At 34.9% G+C, this 17,860-nt stretch overlaps 1 protein-coding gene across 1 annotated transcript; it reads right to left on the bottom strand.

The window, feature by feature from the left end:
* Positions 1-1,266: 1,266 nt before the first annotated feature.
* Positions 1,267-12,204, bottom strand: LOC112519112 (T-complex protein 1 subunit zeta 1-like). Its single transcript, XM_025127096.1, has 16 exons — positions 12,103-12,204; positions 11,871-12,012; positions 11,704-11,767; positions 9,622-9,757; positions 8,891-9,048; positions 8,737-8,784; positions 8,511-8,603; positions 8,306-8,412; positions 8,006-8,120; positions 7,840-7,926; positions 5,796-6,000; positions 5,439-5,533; positions 4,426-4,494; positions 3,979-4,086; positions 3,772-3,890; positions 1,267-1,575 (listed from the first exon to the last, which is right to left on the bottom strand). Exons 2-16 carry the CDS (start codon positions 12,002-12,004, stop codon positions 1,500-1,502), a joined length of 1,614 nt encoding a protein of 537 aa, XP_024982864.1. The 5' UTR covers positions 12,005-12,012; positions 12,103-12,204; the 3' UTR covers positions 1,267-1,499.
* Positions 12,205-17,860: the final 5,656 nt, after the last annotated feature.

Genomic DNA, 17,860 nt, shown 5'->3' with positions numbered 1-17,860 from the left:
TCTTGAAATAACTGTGAAGTATAAAATCAATCACATTAAATCAGAGTTCAGACTTCTAAGTCTAAAAAAAAAACTTCAAAGTTAGGGTGAACTAAATTTGAAAAAGAAGACTTCAGAATTTTGGTGAGCTAACTCTGAAAAATGACTCTTCAGACTTGTACTCTTTAGACTTGTAGAAGACTTCAGAATTCAGACTTCCAAGTCTGAAAAAGAAGACTCCGGGCTTCTTTTTATAAGTCTAAAAAAAAGATCTGAGAGTTCAGACTTCTAAGTCTGAAAAAGAAGACTTCAGAGTTCGGGTAAGATAAGTCTAAAAAGACAGACTTAGCTCAATTCATCTTAAAAATCGTTGTTTTTATCTCATTTTCAAGATAACATATACTTCTTTTAAAGATCAAGATCAACTTCATTTGAAAAATGTATTTTATTTTCCAAATTGACACAATATAAATGACTCTTCTATGGCCATCAACTTCCCCCCCCCCCCCCCCCCCCCCCCCCCCAGTTCAAACCACGATCTTACGGACCCATCTCAAAGGTACACCCGCTCAAAAAAATATTCTTGGATTCACCACGGGTTGCAATATTAATTTTTTTAATTCATTTTCTTTTCCCAATTATTCCAAAATAGTCAAAATTTCATAGAACGCTTGTTACACAATCTGGAAGCCGACCTCATTAGAATTATATTTAAAACAGAAAAAATATATTTTACAAGTCCTGAGAGGGGTATCTGCAAAATCTTGAATATTTTGGTCTAAATGAAAAAATTAGCTTAGAAAAGGGAACCATTTGAGTATTTTGATCAATTTTTGTAGTTGCTGTTCAAAGTTCAAACACAACAAAAATGACTCTAAAGGATGGAAGACTCCTACATTTATATAAGCTTGATGATTAGTATTTAACCCATGTGTAACTCCAATAATTTTTTATTATTAACTGGATATCCAACCCGCTATGCGAGTTGACTAATCCCAGAACAACCACCTGCTTTGCAGATAGTCCAGAGTCACCGCATTTGAACCTCCGTGGCCACAAGGAGATTTTTTATTCCTCCTTGGATTTGAACCTGAGACCTCCTGGTACTTTTAACCTTTGCAGCCAAGCTCAAACCAATCAGGCACCACCTTTGTGTAACTCAAATAGTTCTAACCTTGTGTATCAACTAAAAGAATTAGTTGGACAAAAATACAAAAGAGAAAAAAAGAGTATTAAAAACCACAGGAATTAGGCAGGCAATGGACAAAAAAGAACTGCGTTTCCATTGCAGCAAAAGCTTGAACTTTAAATGTAACATCACAAAATAGTACGAGGAGCAAATCGCTTAGCCGTCTAGAGTTAGACGGCTAAAAAATGTAACACGGCCTACGACTGGTCAAAAAATCTGTAAACAAAATCTTTTTGGGATCATTCAAGGGTATGAGGCCTTGAATCACCCATCAACAAGAAACAAACCTCACCACCACCTGCACCAGCAACTATAACACGTAAATGAACATTTAGCTTGGTTTTCGCATGTTACGGCCTGCACGAATCACTTCATCCACAAGTAGCAGCTGTGATGCAATTACCGGACTGACAAAGAAACACGTAAATTTCATTCAATATAACCAAATGAGCTCCCAAAAAGCGTAGTTGGGAGATGGACGGGTACCTATGGGAGGTTAACGGGTGGATACAAGCGTTGATATATATACCCGAAGCGGTTGCAGGGGATGATACTACCCCCCCCCTAATGCGACCCCGAAAATATATATATATATATATATATATATATATATACACACACATATAGGGTTGGGTTCCAGTAAGAATGAAAGTTATGGTAAGAAGGGATCTCCACCTTTGGACCAATCCTAATTGAAGATCAACAGTAATGAGATGCACATGATCAATTCCCGTGAGAATCGCAATCGATGGGGTAGGAGTGAGATTAAAAGTGATCAAGAATCCATATCCCTTCTTACGCTTCTCAACTTAACTCCTATTCTCACACGATCCATCATCAGTGTGTGTATATATATGTATATATGTGTGTGTGTATTTATGTATATGCATGTATATATATATATGTATATAAGGGTCAGGATCATGCAAAAATTTTCATTTTTGTGAGAAGGTAGGAAAAAGTGAAGGTACCTTTATATTCTGTGAATGTTACATTATATTGTGTGAACGTTGTCCTTTCTCACCTCATGAAAAAGAGTCTTCCTCATAGGAATCCACATGTGACTATGTGAGTATGTATGCATGCATTGCATAGGCAGGAGTTCAAACGAGAACCCCTTGTGTTTGCGAAAATGCGAGAACAATTGTGGGCCTCTAACCTTTTTAATCAATTTTAAATTATAGTAATAAAAAAAAAGGGTAGTAATGTAATTAGATAATTTTTATTATTTTTATGTTATTTTAATTAACTGTAATTATCCCATGATTTTAGATTGGAATTTGTTCGCGTCGATCATGTTTCCATCGTTTTTTGTATCTGCATATTCGATAATATTGTGATATTATCAGTTTGCGAGTTCCTTTTTCATCTGAGAATGGAAGATCCCCATGGTATTGGTAAGGAAGCTACTGTGACATCATTGTGATATTTGTGTGATAGACTATTGAATACAACCGCTGTTCGATTACCCTATTGTGATATTGCTTGTGTTGTGGTAAATATGTGATACACTTGAATATAGCCCCTGTTTGATTACTTTGTTGTGATATTTGTGTGACGTTCTTGACAGCCCATCTTTGTCTCAGTAGAGTCTTTCAGTGACATGTTTCGGTTATCTTCCCTATTACTTAGAAAAAATGAGCCACCGGTACAGGTACAAGATACTATCATTACCGCTTGGACAATTAGACATCTAACCCGTAATTGCAACGACCCAATTACAAGAGCGGAGCTCAACTGAGCTATATCCCCCCGAGCCAAGTGGAGCATGTGATAGAGTATTGAATACAACCCCTGTTCGAAAACTCTACTGAGATATCGACTGGGATGCGATAAATATGTGATACCCTAGAATATAGCATTGTTCGATTACTCTATTGTGATACTAATGGTGTTGTGATAACTATGTGATACACTAAACACAACCCCTCTTCGATTACTCTATTGTGATATCAAATGTGATGTGATATATATGTGGTACTACCTAATCGATGACAAACAATAATCGAGCCGTAATCATTGGATAACCACCGTCAACGATGTTATCACCTCCCTCATGATCGGAGTAATCATGATCGTTATTTGAATGTCAGCATTTTAAAATCCAATTTTACCCTTCCACGTCTTAAATATTTTTGAAAGTTTTGTAATACTAATTTTAATTTAAAAAATCCCTCAACTTCTGTTAGATTGTGATTTAAAACACAATGCTAGTTTACAAACGGTTCTCGCGTTCTCGTAAATTAAAGGGTTTCTCGTTTGAACCCTTCCCGAATTGCATATACGTGAATATATATATATATATATATATATATATATGTATTATATTGTTTTCTACTAAATGGGTAGTCAATGAGTTCCTCGTAACCGATGGAGATTGCTTCTCCCAAAGAAAAGAGAAACCCGTCAACGGAGAAGACGGGTCGGGACGGGGGTGCATTCCGCATCCGTTGCCCACCCAGTTCCTCATTATAGGTGAGGAAGAAGACTTAGCAAGATAATTGCATGCAGAAATATGTGTGGTATGTGGTAAATAGTTGTGGTCATCGGCAAGTAAAAAAACTAGCTAACACTAGTGCAAGGTTCTATAGCTATTTGCATACCCTGAGTTAATGATTTGACGCTTCACAGCATAGTTGTCAAAAATGCCCTCCATCAGAGGGTCAATTGGATCTCCCGTGTGTTGATTTAGTCCGACAGCATTTCCGCTGTCGTGCTCTCCCTGGTCAATTAGTCAAATAAAACCTAATACACAAATGTATCATATGAAGAAAAAAAAGTGAGAAAGATTAAGGGCATAGAAGAATTACAGTCAAAGAAATTATCACATCCTGAGTGTCAAGCCCTGAGTTTTCAGCAAGCGTCTTTGGCACAATAAGAAGAGCATCGGCAAAAGCTTGTATACCAAGTTGAGCACGCTGCTCACATGAGTAACCACCAAAAGTTTAGGAAATGCATAATTTAGTTACTCTTCCCTTTCCCTCAAAATAAATGTTCGCAATGAATAAAAGCACAGGTCTAGAAATGTGTAATTATCATGATTTTTAATTAATTGAACAATTTAACCTAAACAATAGGAGTATGAACTTCTCCATCTCATATTACGGGTAAAATTGGAAAGTAGGCACTTACTTTTGAAAGTGAATAATTGTTCTGGGACAAACGAAAGTAGAAATGTGGACAGTTATTTTGGGACAGAGGGAGTAACATTGATCAGTCGCAACTGATCCGAGTAGAATGTGCAACTTATTACTTACCCCTTTAACAGTTTTTTTCACTTTGTTGACCAAGTGTTGTCGGGCTGCGACCTCAAAAGCGCCAGCACCCTGAAATATGTATCAAATATGCTTCATTAATTTCAGTATACAGGCAAAACGATGCTTGTAAAGATAATTTTCACACACATAAGCATTATAATCATGTTTTAACATCACCTACCACAAAACTATCTATAGTAATAATTATCCTCTAAAAACCTAGAACCTGCCAAGCAACCTTACAACAAGACTTGTGTAGGAAAGAAAACAAAGTTTAAGTCCTCCATTAGGATGATGAGGGACAATCAGTTGAAAAAATCGCTTAATTACCATGCTGTTAATTTGGCCTGAGTTGCACTATGTTTGGCAAAGTATCTGATAAACTAGTCATTAGTTAAAAAGTTAGTTGTGTGGCTAATACACTATATGTTAGATGATAAACTAGTCATGTTTGGTAAAAGTTAGTTGATAAGCTAGATGACAATGTAAAATGACCTAAAAGAACATGTTGGAAGATTAATTGGAAAAATATAAGGGGATTAAGTGAATTTATTTTTTGAAAAAGGAACCCTTGGAGCTTATTGAAACACTACTTGAAATAGCTTCTAAAGAAGTTAGCTTATGGCTTAACAAAATGGGGCTTTTTCAATAAGCTCAAAAAACCAGTTAGTTTAAAAGTTAGCTTATGGTTGCTAAACATGGCCTTTTAGTAAATTTGATAGAAACCTTCCCTGTTTCAAGCAAATTTGATAGAAATATTACCCTTTTGCATGTATTCCAAAATACCCTACTGCTTCCAGTGCTGGCCTTATTTTTTTTGACAGCCGAATGCAGTCAGTTTGCAATAAAAAATGACAATTCAAGCAACTTGAAGCATTTATTAGAACAAGCAATTAGAGCAAAAGCAGTTAAAAGATGCCAAGGTACATTCCTGAAAAATAATAGCTCGACATATCACCAAAATAATCCATTGGATCATGCACTTTGTGTTTTCTATGTAGAAGAAAACTTACTCGTACAACTGCTTCGTCTTCAATGGTATTTTTGACTGATCGCAGGCCATCTCTAACAGCATCCTTAATTTGTGCTATAGTGTGGTCATTCGGTCCTTCAATAGTGCAACAAACATGATAAACCAACATATAGAAACCAGCAAAGCGAGCTTACAGAGAATTTGCAACAACAAAAAAACCTTAAACCAAACCAAACAAGACGAGCCCAGTATACCCACCCTGAGATGGGGTCAGGGGTAAGACATACTCATACCTACCTCTACCCCAAAGAGTAGAGCGGCTGTTCCCGTGATGACCCCTGGCTAGTGAAGTGTACGAATGGGCAATAGAAAGAAAATTTTAACATCTAAAACTTACCTTTAATTAAAATTGTACACGAGTTCGGATGCTTTACATTCTCAACAAATGTGTACTTCTCTTCCCCAAGAACATGCTCATAGACCAGTCCAGCCCATCCAAGGCAATCAGGGGTTAGATCATCCACAGAGTTCACAGCTTCTCCACCACATGCCAAAACCAAGCGTTCCATGTTTCTCCTTTTGGCTCTTCGAAGAGCAACTATCTGAGAAATTACTAAATTAGCATGGTGAACAGTAGTATAGGAGAAGTAACATATTATAATGATAATCAACTCCAAGAAAAAGATCAGATGAGTTGGAGAAGCAGCATGCTTTGTAGGAATTATCCAAAATGCCTTTAAGATACAGCCTTAATAAATTAAATTGAAATCTGAGGATGTAAAAACAAAGGACTACTACCAATGCTATCAATAGCACACTAAACCGCCGTTCTTCTAAGTGATGAACTGATATAGGTATGATGCCTCAGAGAATGCAAGTGATAATCAGGTCTAACATCCATAGAAAGCAGCACCATTCAGATTTTGTAATTCTGCAGTATTTTTTTCTTTTTCCTAAAGAAGGATGCTTCCTTTGTCCTTTCTCTCTACGTAAGTACTAATTTCACTTCTATGTACGTACGACTTCATTAAGTTGCACAAAATACAAAATAACTGTTTGCTAGTTGTATCTAAAATACCATATACTCCAACCCAAGTGCTTATGTGCACCAGTAGGAGGCCTCTCTCCATCAGGTAACACATTGATGCTAATGTAATCTAACCATTCAAAGATCACAAGATATACGAACAAGCCATTAAATTACATGCAGACCTCACTAACATGTTCAAGGTATGATGATAATATAAAATCCTAAAAGCATGCATGAGACACTTAGGGGACATTTACCAAACGCTTACCCGGGTAAGCGCTTATCAAGTAACATTATCTTAGCGGATAAATATGGTAAGTACCAAGAATCTTACCCGGTAAGAGCAAAGGCAACTACCAGGAGTCTTACCCAGTAAGTAAGAGCCATGACTCTTACTACGGTTAGTGCTTATCTGGTAAATTGTTGCCTTTGATACCATTTTGGTGGATTAAAATCTTACCCAATAAGTAAGTGATAATGTTGAATTACCATTTTGGTGGATTAAAATCTTACCCGATAAGTAAGTGATAATGTTGAATTTTTCCAGGTAGCGCTTACCCGGATAAACGTTTGGTAAACGGCCTCTTAGTTTACAGGGTCATGATGCAAGGCACCTTTCAGTTCATCATTTTTGGTGACATAATTTTGGACTTTCCTTGAAGCATAAAACTTCAATTATAATCTTTCACCAAGCACCATATGATCAGATGAAAAAGAAGAAATAACTCTGGACAACACTTGGATAAATCAGTCTGAATGGAGAACAAACTCCACTAGAGATTATTTAAAATTATGCATAATTGAAAAAACAAAAAACAAAGTTTCGATGCCTATTTATAGCAGCTGGTGGTGAGATATATTATTTGTAGAAAAATAGAAAATACCAATTAACTATAACATGGGCATGTCTTGAGATGATGGAGACAATGGAAATTGTGAGTGGCTAATGAGCTAGTTTGACTTGGTCAATAGTAGGAACCTCCCTTGATCCCAGCAGCCACAAACCCCAAAAAACTTGCTCTCAATATCAGGAGGTTTTGAAGATAAAAAATACTTTTTTCTCTGTATCAACCAACCAAACAGAAGCTACTTCTTAACAATATTTGGACTCCATAAGCATGGCAAGGAACGGCTAGAGGGCGTATTTTAGGTCAGGGATACTGATAATTAGACTACCAAAACAATCTTCAAACTCCCATGAACACAAAATCATATTTGCTTCCTTAAGTGATATTGTTTCTTTCATGAGATAGTAAGTCAACAGCCATGAGGATTTCTTTTCACTCTAGGACAAGCATCTGTTAGTTAATACACCACTAGCAGTCAGATGGCTTCAAACTCAGAATGTAAATGTAAGTTCACGGGTAAGTACAAAAATTGGATGTTCAGTACAGATCTATGATTAACTTACCCCGGCCCTAGCAAGAAGATCCAATGATGGAGGATCTATCCCTTTCTGATTAATAACAACAAAGTTGTCGTCAGTACCAGCACACACCTGCGGACCATGAGATATATGAGAATGCAAACTTCCAATGTAAACCCTTGACTTATCAACCACCTCCTTGGTAGAATACCTTGTTTTTCAGATCGATGATTTTTCTCACTCTCTCGTCCACAGAACGTCTCTCTGCGGCAACCATTGCTTCTCTCTGTTCCGCGTTTGAGTAGAAAAATCCAGCATTTATTTCACTGAAAAAGAAATGTCAGGTTCACTTAATACTGAAATAGGTTATAGCTCAAAGAGATGGATAAGACATTCTAAGAGCTAATTTCGGTTTACAACCATTTTAGGAAAACACCTACATATTAACTATAAATTTGTAAACTCCAAAGACTCTGAACAGATTAAGAACAAACAGCAACATATATATTACCTTTTCTCATACTCCAATGATACATTACAGGTCAATATGTGACAATTCTCTGCTCGCCTCTTCATATCAGGATGCCTGGATCCATGATCAAGGACAAGACCCTCCACCTATTGAACAACATAATCAAAAGATGAATCTACCACCAACACTGTATATGAAATGATGATGCCAATCATCATCAGCAATGTAATGACAGCAAACATACCAAACGAGTGTCTACATCAAACTTGTGGCGCATGTGCATAATCTCGACCATAAAAAGATCAATAGCTTCTTCAGGCTTGCGAATGCAGAGCACCTATAAAACAAGAAAAAGCTGGAACTAAACACGAAATGCTGATTCTAAAATTAAATAAAGTTGCAAGCAAACCCCTTGACATAAAATTTTCAGTTTTATCAATAATGTAGATTTACAAATGTAGAACACTCACTGCATTGACAACTATGTCAGTTAATTGATCCGCCAAAGATTCATACAACTGCACAACAATTAAAATAGCATGATCATTACAAAAACAACTTGCATTTAATCACCAGTTCATCATAACAAGAACTTAACTAAAGAAAAGAGCAAGTACAAAATACCTTTGTTCTTAACGTCGTTCTTGCTACCATTTTTAGCATCTCTTTATCAGCATCCTCACCCATCTGTATCAATACAGGAGTCTTAAAAATTTCAAGAAATTCCAGTGTGGCCCTCTTGGCAATTTCAAAACCATCAACGACGACGCGTGGATGCATCCCTGCATGAACAGGAATAAAAATGAACATACTTTTTAGTTGTCATATTGCTCAAATGATGATAACAGCTATAACAAAATCAATGAACTTCAAATTTTAAATGATACATTGCAACTTTGAACAAATAAATACAATATTACTGAGTGGTATATAAGTAAATAAATGAAAATTTACACCTGGGTAAACCAAGGATGTCCCCTTGAATAAAACCACACAGACTACGTAAAAATGCACAAGTAAAATGACTAAAACAATACAAATTGCATGCCAGTGAAACATTTTTGTGGTGGCATGAAAGCAAGAAATCAATTGCTTGTCAATAACACTGCAAAAATGCCACACACCATCCCACCTGCATTAAGTAAAAGATACATAGAAAAGTACAAGAAACCATATGCTCACTGTGAGGGCAGATTTGCTTATCAGAAAGTTAACTTAGGATCATGAATCTAAAGCAAAACAAAAAGGGCAAGAACATAATGAGGATGTTGACGATGTGCTTAGGTCCGTCAAGATAATCATAGGCAAATTGAATTAATAAGCATCACAGATGTAAGATTAGAAAGATGAGAAACCTTCATCAATACAACGTTCAGCCTGTTTCATTAGCTCGCCAATAAAGATAACCGTAGAAGTTGTCCCATCACCACTAATATCATCTTGTGCAACAGCTGTCCTTGCAATCATGATGGCAGTTGGATTTTGAATTTGCTGGAACGATATAAAAAATCAATCTTTATAGAAGAAGCATGGCACTACCATAATGATGTAGGAAAGCAAGCATTCAATCCTATGCAGTAGATTGGTAAAATATAGTCATGGCAACTCTGATTGCTAAAATGGAAAACTGAATACCCAATTGACAGTTTACTTCCCTAGAATTCCCATTTCTATCATTTAGCATTCTCCAAGATCCTCGACTTCTAATTACTGAAGGGCTTTTACTGCCTATGAAGTCCCTCTTCATCTAAACCAACTATAGCTCAAAAAAACATGTACAATCCACCACCCATTATGACTTCAGGTATGCAAATTAAATTGCCATCGAGCTCATTTGAGTGCACATACAACATTACTGTCTAATCTGACGAACACCAAAAACATACCAATCCCATACAATATTCCCTCTATCCCATTTGAAATATTGTAAAACCATATTTAGATTGTACAATGTAATGATTGTTCTACTTTATGCTTCTTAACTTTAACTGGAGGAAATCAAAGAAAAGGAAAAATACATGTTGATACCAAGTTCAATGTATGGACACTGTTGCCTAGATGTATATGGAGTTAATATATGCACCTTTAATTCCTTGCAGATAGAGTGCAAGTTGTATAGGGCATTTTGCTGCATGGTCAGCTTGCCAAGTAACAGACATGTGCTGATATGAGTATGACTATGGAAGCTTCATTGTGAGAATGCTCAAATATAGGTGGGGAGTAAGGTTGACACCGAGTAAATTGTGAGCCAAGTATAGAGGCTTATAATTAAGAGAAAATAAGATAGGTATAAGCAGGAAGAAAGAACTGGACAATTAGAACATGACCATGAATAGAAGAGTGCTAGTTAGGTAACACCGTAAGACCATATAGTTTAGATCTCATATGTGTAAGCTCAACTAGATAATTTTCATGTATCTTCTCCTCCTCTCCTCCAGGGCCCGTCCAAGGAGCAACACTAACTTTCAACAAAAACCTAGTACTTCACAGATGCAAAAGTGATATAAATTATGTTACATGTTTTACACCATCAAATTTCCATTTGTAGATCACTAGATCTTATTATAAAGTTTCATGTGTTTATCAACTTTTTCTAATGAAAGTATAGAAGGGCAGGTGATGTTTGCCGTCCTAAAACCTGTACTTACACTCCAAATTGATTTTTATCTAGCGAAATGATAAAAGTCTATCCCTTAGTTTTAGACTCATGTTCTAGATTAATAATATATCAAATTTGCTCATAGCATTAACAATGCAACACTTCTTATTTTATTCTTGATAAACAACTCCTGCTAAATTTGTATCTAAAGTCAATCATAGCATCATAAACTGCAACAAATATGAAACCATCATGGCGCCAACAGACACAAACAAACAGCAAAATAGAAGTAGTCCAAATTTTATGGCCAGGCATATATAAATTTTGCAAGTGCAGACTTAATTAACAAAAAAGTGAGTTACAAATTTTAGGAGTAAAATAAAAATATTTCTTAAACCAATGGAAAGGTAGCAATTTTCTAGGAAAATGAAACTGCGTCAAGTATAAGAAATAGGAGTGTGAATATCACTCTCTTATAAAGTTGATACCGGATCAAAGTTTAACATTAATCCAAATTACCAAAATCTTTGTTTACAAGGGAGTAGTTAGTTTGTATTGAATATGTACCTTTCACTTTGCATGTTTACTTTGGTTTTCGACTTCTAGATGTACTTTTTGCTCGTATTTGGTTTTAACTCTACCATATTATATTTTCACCTAGAAGGATACGTTATTTTCTATTGGATCCGGGAAGTGTTTTATAATAATAGTTTCTGCTATCAAAAGAACGATTACTTATGTCCATGAATAGACGTTTAAATGCGTCGATAATACAACCAAACACAAATACACAATCACAAAATACTTCTACGACGAAAATACTACGCAAATAACTAACCATCTCTCTCAACAAAGTGTTGCCATCCTTGGTTAACTTGATATCTCCAGCTCCGCCAACAAGCCTTTGAAAGAGTTAATACAAGCAAACGAAAACATCAATGTAAGCAAAAGAAACAACAAAAAAGAGGACGCAGAAACTACGGAGTATGAAAATAAGAATCTAACATCTTGATGGTGCCTTTAGGCCCGAGATTACTCTTGAGGACATCTTGTAAACCCTTGGCAGCATTGATATTCATGTGAAGTGCAGCCGATTTGTTCAGCACTTCGGCATTAGGGTTCAGAACCCGCACAGACATCTTCGATCCTGAGATTTTGAGCAACAAAATCACAAACTCTGAGGTGAAGGAGAAGGGTATGAGCGAGATAGAAGGAAATGTAAGGATCGAGAAGTTACCTTCGATTAGCTAAACACAGACTGGATCTTGCAGACGTAATGATGACGAAGAAGATCAGCAGAGGTGAAGGGAAGGTTGAAGAAAAGTGCGTCGGACGGGAGTTGTTCTGAAGTGAAGCGGGAGACGGTGGAAGAATGTTGGTTTTTAGGGCTTTTCGCCGAATGGTTTTCCCAACAGTTCTTACAGACCACACGGCGTCGTTTGCTAAATTTAATTATATCATATAATAGTTTTATAAATGACATAAATCAATTAAATTATAAATTATTTTATTTATAATCACTTTTACACAATTGCTATATGCACAAATACATGCGTATATAATAATATTAAATTTGAATGAAATATTTGATATAATTGATGATTGTTTGGAAAAAACTCGGTTTGTAATTTATAAACTATGTTTCATTTGGTTCAGAAGATCCTTATGAACTGGCGGAGGCATGATGAAGGTTATTGCAACTACAATGACAGTAAGGAGTAGAGGCGGTGGTGACTAATGGATAGCGATGAATGTGGAGAATGGAGAAAGTGATTAGTGATGATAGGTAGTTGTGGCTGATGTGGTGGAGGTAGATGTAGTGAAGAATGGTGACCGTAGATGATATAAATATGGTGGGCAAGAGTCGTGTTAAAGGTTATTGCGACGGTAATAGTGGTAAAGATATAGTCGGTGGTGGTTGGTGATGAAGGTGATCGTGGAGGGAGTGAAGATGGTGGACAATAGTGGTTGTGACGGCTGGCAGTGGTATAAGATGTAGTTATGGCCGACGTGTTGAATGTAGAAGTGGTGGTGGGTGGTGGTGGTGGTGGTTGTCGGTGGCGTCTGGTGGTGGTAGTGGCAGCAACGATGGGGTGTGTGTAACCATTAAAACAAATATCGTCTTAGGGTTATTTTCAAATGAGGGTAGATTAGTAATTTTTTTAGGTTCGTCTTTGTCTCATTTTGTCCCACCCAATCCAGTTTTGTCTCGTGTTGCGTCAAACGTGGAATGGTGAGTGTTGGTCCCGAAAAAGACGACAATAAACAAAAAGTAATTGTAGATAGGGGTTGAATACAATTACACATACTTTTTTAACTATTTAATTCTTATTGATGAAAATCAACAATTAACACACAAATACACAATAAAGATTGTTGCATAATAAAAAAAAGGATAACATGATCTAAACAATCTTATAGAGAGAATAACTTACAAAAACAACACAAAAAGTACTTGCAAGGAGACGAGGAACATACTAACTTTTTCTTCACACACAATAGAATAATGGAGTAAAAGAGGATAGTCGATTGCATTGACAATGCACTTAGAAATCTTCCAAAGGAAGTCAGTAGTTTGCATGGGAGATGCATACTGACTTTTATATTACCTTCAACATTAAATGCACGGGGACACTTGTCACATGAGGATAAGAAGACATGGATTGACTCGACCATTGTTGATATCTCATTTTCATCGTTCACAGCGTGAATACAACATTGTTCATGCAGAGACAGACTTTTGCAGATATATTGTTAGTATGTAAGAAGATATTCTTTGGATGGATTAGTAGTTTCAAACAACTACTCACGAATCTTCGGTGCATGAAAATCTTCCTCACAAATATTCGGTGCATGAAGATTTTCCTTCAATTTGCTTGTAGCTTCAAAATATTTTTAATCTTCATATCAGCTACACTGGAGTCTTAGTGTGGAAATTAGACAGTTGATCCACATACCGCATCGATGACCTTTTGTCTTCACATCGACTAGTCTTCGATTTTGTCAATGACTTTAAGTATGTATCAAGATACCAATATACAAATAAACCAATAACTACTAAGTGTTGGTATAATAGAGGAACATGTCAGTGGGTCATCACCAAATCAATATGTGACCCAACAATCTCCCCCTATTTGGTGATGGCACAAACACTTAGAAAGAATTAAATGCAAGATACACAAACTCTAAAATTATTTGAGAAAAAAAACTTATAAATTCGATGACCCATGCACATATTATTTTTGGAGATTTTTTTCCCATATTTTAACTATAAACATACATACAAACAAGTAATGAATTAGAGAAAAACAAATAAACAATGAAAATAATTAAAGTAAATACAAAAATATAAATTGCATATATAATAGATAATGAATTTAAATACTTACAGTGAATAATATAGTTTAAGAAGAAAAAGTCACATAGATGGACCAGCTTTATTCAACAAACAGCTTAAGAGATAAGAGTTGTTGAGGGAAGACAGTTTGTAGTGCTTATTGATCATTTGTATCTTGATCAAAGACAAACTCTCCATACATGCTTCTGTTCTTTTTGAGAAAGTTGATTGTTTCCATTCACTCAGATAAAAAAGTATTATGAAGAAAGTTTTTATTTTTTAGAACTCCAGGGGCTTAAATGCTAATTTATGAACCTTAAATGTTTAATGCATATTAAATATTATGGTGCATAAAAGTTAACAAAAACCTTGGTTAGCCTATTGGTTAAGGCGTTGGTTAACTATAGAGAGGCTCGGGTTCATATCCTGGCCTAAGCATAAACCTCCTTTTCCTTTAAAGGAGGGGTTTTGGGTCGGGTCTTGAGCCAACCGACCCGGTTAATTGACCCAACGCAACATCCAGCCATGCTTGTTCGTTTTCATGCATTTTGAGTAAAAAAGGTCACATAAGTATCTCATTTTTTGACCTTTTTTTTTCTTCATTTTTTTTTTTGCACCAAACTCTTATTAAAAAAATTATCAACAATTTGATATAAAGAATACAAATTTTCATCAAAAATTGAATTTCATTTTCTCATTTAAAGTTTTGGTTTTAAACTAAAACTCAACAACCTCAAAACATAAAAATCGAGCCATGTAAACACAAATTTGAGATATGAGGCTGCTGGGGTTTGATAGAGTACTTAAAAACGAAGTCATAGACATAAAAACCATGAGATTTGGTTAAGAATCTCACTCAAATCGGTGAAGAACCGAGATTTTTGATTTCGAACTTCAAACTCAAACTTCTCTCTCAAAACTCGACGATTTTTACTAACTATTTGAATCAAAACGATCATAAGCCGGTGTTCTATATTTATATACAAGAGTTTTGACTTATTAGTTGACGAAATCGTACCAAATCGCAAGTTTTTGGCTGTGGGGTCGTTTTCTCCAAACAAAGAGACGTCTACTGTTGGTAAAACAGGTTCCTCGTCTTTGAAAATGACGATATTCGACCTCTTGAACTTTCTGACATTTACAACCAGACCCCTCCTGATGTGATAATTTACATTTTTGGTCCAACACAAATTAAAAAACCCTTAATACTTTAATTAAGTGACATATTTAGCCCTTTTCAACTCATTCATTTACTATTTTGGTCCAATAAAATAAAATTTCATTTTATTTTATTTTTCCTCTTGCCTTTCTCTTCATTATTTCTTATTTTAAGATTTTTTCAATTATTTTTTCCATTTAGGGGTTGTTTGACAGTTGTTGAATGGTTTGACACATAATGATTAAGTGGTCAAAATGATTAAGATGCTCTCATAAAGATAATAATTAAATATTTTGTTATAACTCAATGATTATCCTGATTATATCTTCATTTTTTTATATTTAAAATGATATGTTTATCCTGTATTTGATTATGTTTATCTGCAGTTAATTACACGAAGCTTTAATAACTTGTACTTACGCACAATCTACTTGTAATCTTAAATTTTAAGTAACATGCATTAATAATCAATACTTTATGTACAAAAAGTGATTTTTAAGAGTTTTTGTCAAATGTTTTATAATATAGTATAGATATGCATGCGTAAATGTGTTCTCAAATGCTATTACAAGCTTTAATTCCAAGTATTACACAATTATTTGGTGATCTGATCTTATGTTCATATTTGATGGGTTTTTATGCGTTTTTGGGTAAATCTTCATATCGAGACCATGATAATGAATATTTATGTGATAAATAAATGCCTAATGTGATAGTTTATTATGGATTAGGCTGACTATCTTAGCGTTTTACGAAAAGTCATATTGGTTGGGATTTTGACCCAAAGTTGGGATTTTACTTATAGATAGTAGTCTCATGAGTTTGAATGAATCTGTGAAGGTATTGGCAACTTACATGACATAATGAATGAGTAATTATCTAAATATGGATTAATTGGATATTTTCATGAAGTCTTATGTATGGATGAACCTTTCAAGAATGTACTAGGAGGGTTGAGTGTTAAGGTGTTACTTGATGGATAGATACTAAGATCTCCGCCGTTTGAGGTGTTACCTTTGAGATAGATACTAAGTGTGCTGAGCCTTGAGTTGGAATTCACAAGAATATACATCAAGGACAACCGACTCTTGAGGTGAAACTTATTAAGTAGTCGTTAGGACACTTGGACTGTAAGTCATGGTGTGTCATGTGACAACATTGTTTGAGTGACATGCTTTCGTGTTCCTGTCACTATCTATGGATATGGGTCTCCCCTTGAATTCCACCTAAATGTCATACTTAACTTATAAATGGGTTTAAACTAATTTTGTTGCAATTGTTTGCTGTATGTTCATCCTCACTAGACTTTTTGGCCTGACATTTGTTTTGGTGTTGACGTGTATCTTAGGTTCTAGTGGCGTGATCGCCAAGTAGGTTTGACCAGTTCTTTAGAGGAGAGCCTGGGAGCACTTTTGAGGCACCACCATTTTAAGTTATTTTGGTGGTTTAGGTGACACCCAAATTGTATTCTTCTTTCTTTATGGGATTAGATTAGGAGGTTGTTATCCTCATAACCCATTGTTACAAATTATGATTTAACAGACGTATTTAAGTTCCCTTTTGTGAAAGGCTCATATTTTGATTCTTATACACCACATTTTCGTCTTTTTCAAAAAAAATTGTAGTCCCATTTTTTGGGTGTTACAAAGAGCATATCTAACAGACTCTTCAAATTTCTTAAAAAAATGGAGAAACAAAAGTCAAAATCTCAAATAAATTACATCTATCTCTAACAGATTTCCCATTTTAATGAATCCAATATTGATTATAATATTAAAATATTATTTTCCTCTCTAACTATTTTTCAAACTTTTCTACTGATGCTCTCAATTGGTAATCATTTTTGGGATGATCTCTATATTTGGAGAAAAAACTCTTCTATCTCGTATCTTTTCCATTTTGAAGAAACTGTTGGAGTAAAATATTAGTTCAAAATCCTTATTTTCTCCATTTTCCCATCTTAAAAATGTTATTACAATTCTCACTCTAACTCTTATTCTATAGGATTAATCGTTTAAATTAGACAAGATCACAAAATTCATCATCCAATCAAATGAAATCAATTCCACCAAAGACTTCAACCATAAAACCCATATTTTCCAACAATGGTTCTTAAATTTTTCATATTATCTATACTATCTATACTATATTATAATGCATTTGGCTAAAACTCTTAAAAACTCTTAAACTCTTAAACTCTTAATCTCTTAAACCCACTCATCCCTAAACGATTTCATCCCTATCCGATTTCATCCCATAACTGAATTCGTGTAACTAGCTAACTGTAGATAAACACAATCCAATACAGGATAAACATCTCATTTTAAATATAAAAAATCTAAAATATAATTAGGATAATCATTGAGTTCTAACAAAATACTTAATATTATCTTTACAAAATGTTATATTATTAAACCAAAAATAAATTATTTCATTATTAAACTTAAATTAAATTAAAAAAAAATTTATACTATATTATAAAGCATTTGACAAAAACTC

Source organism: Cynara cardunculus, assembly GCF_001531365.2.
Source record: "Cynara cardunculus var. scolymus isolate 2C chromosome LG 10, CcrdV1, whole genome shotgun sequence".
Taxonomy (NCBI): domain Eukaryota; kingdom Viridiplantae; phylum Streptophyta; class Magnoliopsida; order Asterales; family Asteraceae; genus Cynara; species Cynara cardunculus.
The sequence above is the reverse complement of the archived record's forward strand: the minus strand, read 5'-3'. Positions and strand labels throughout refer to the sequence as shown.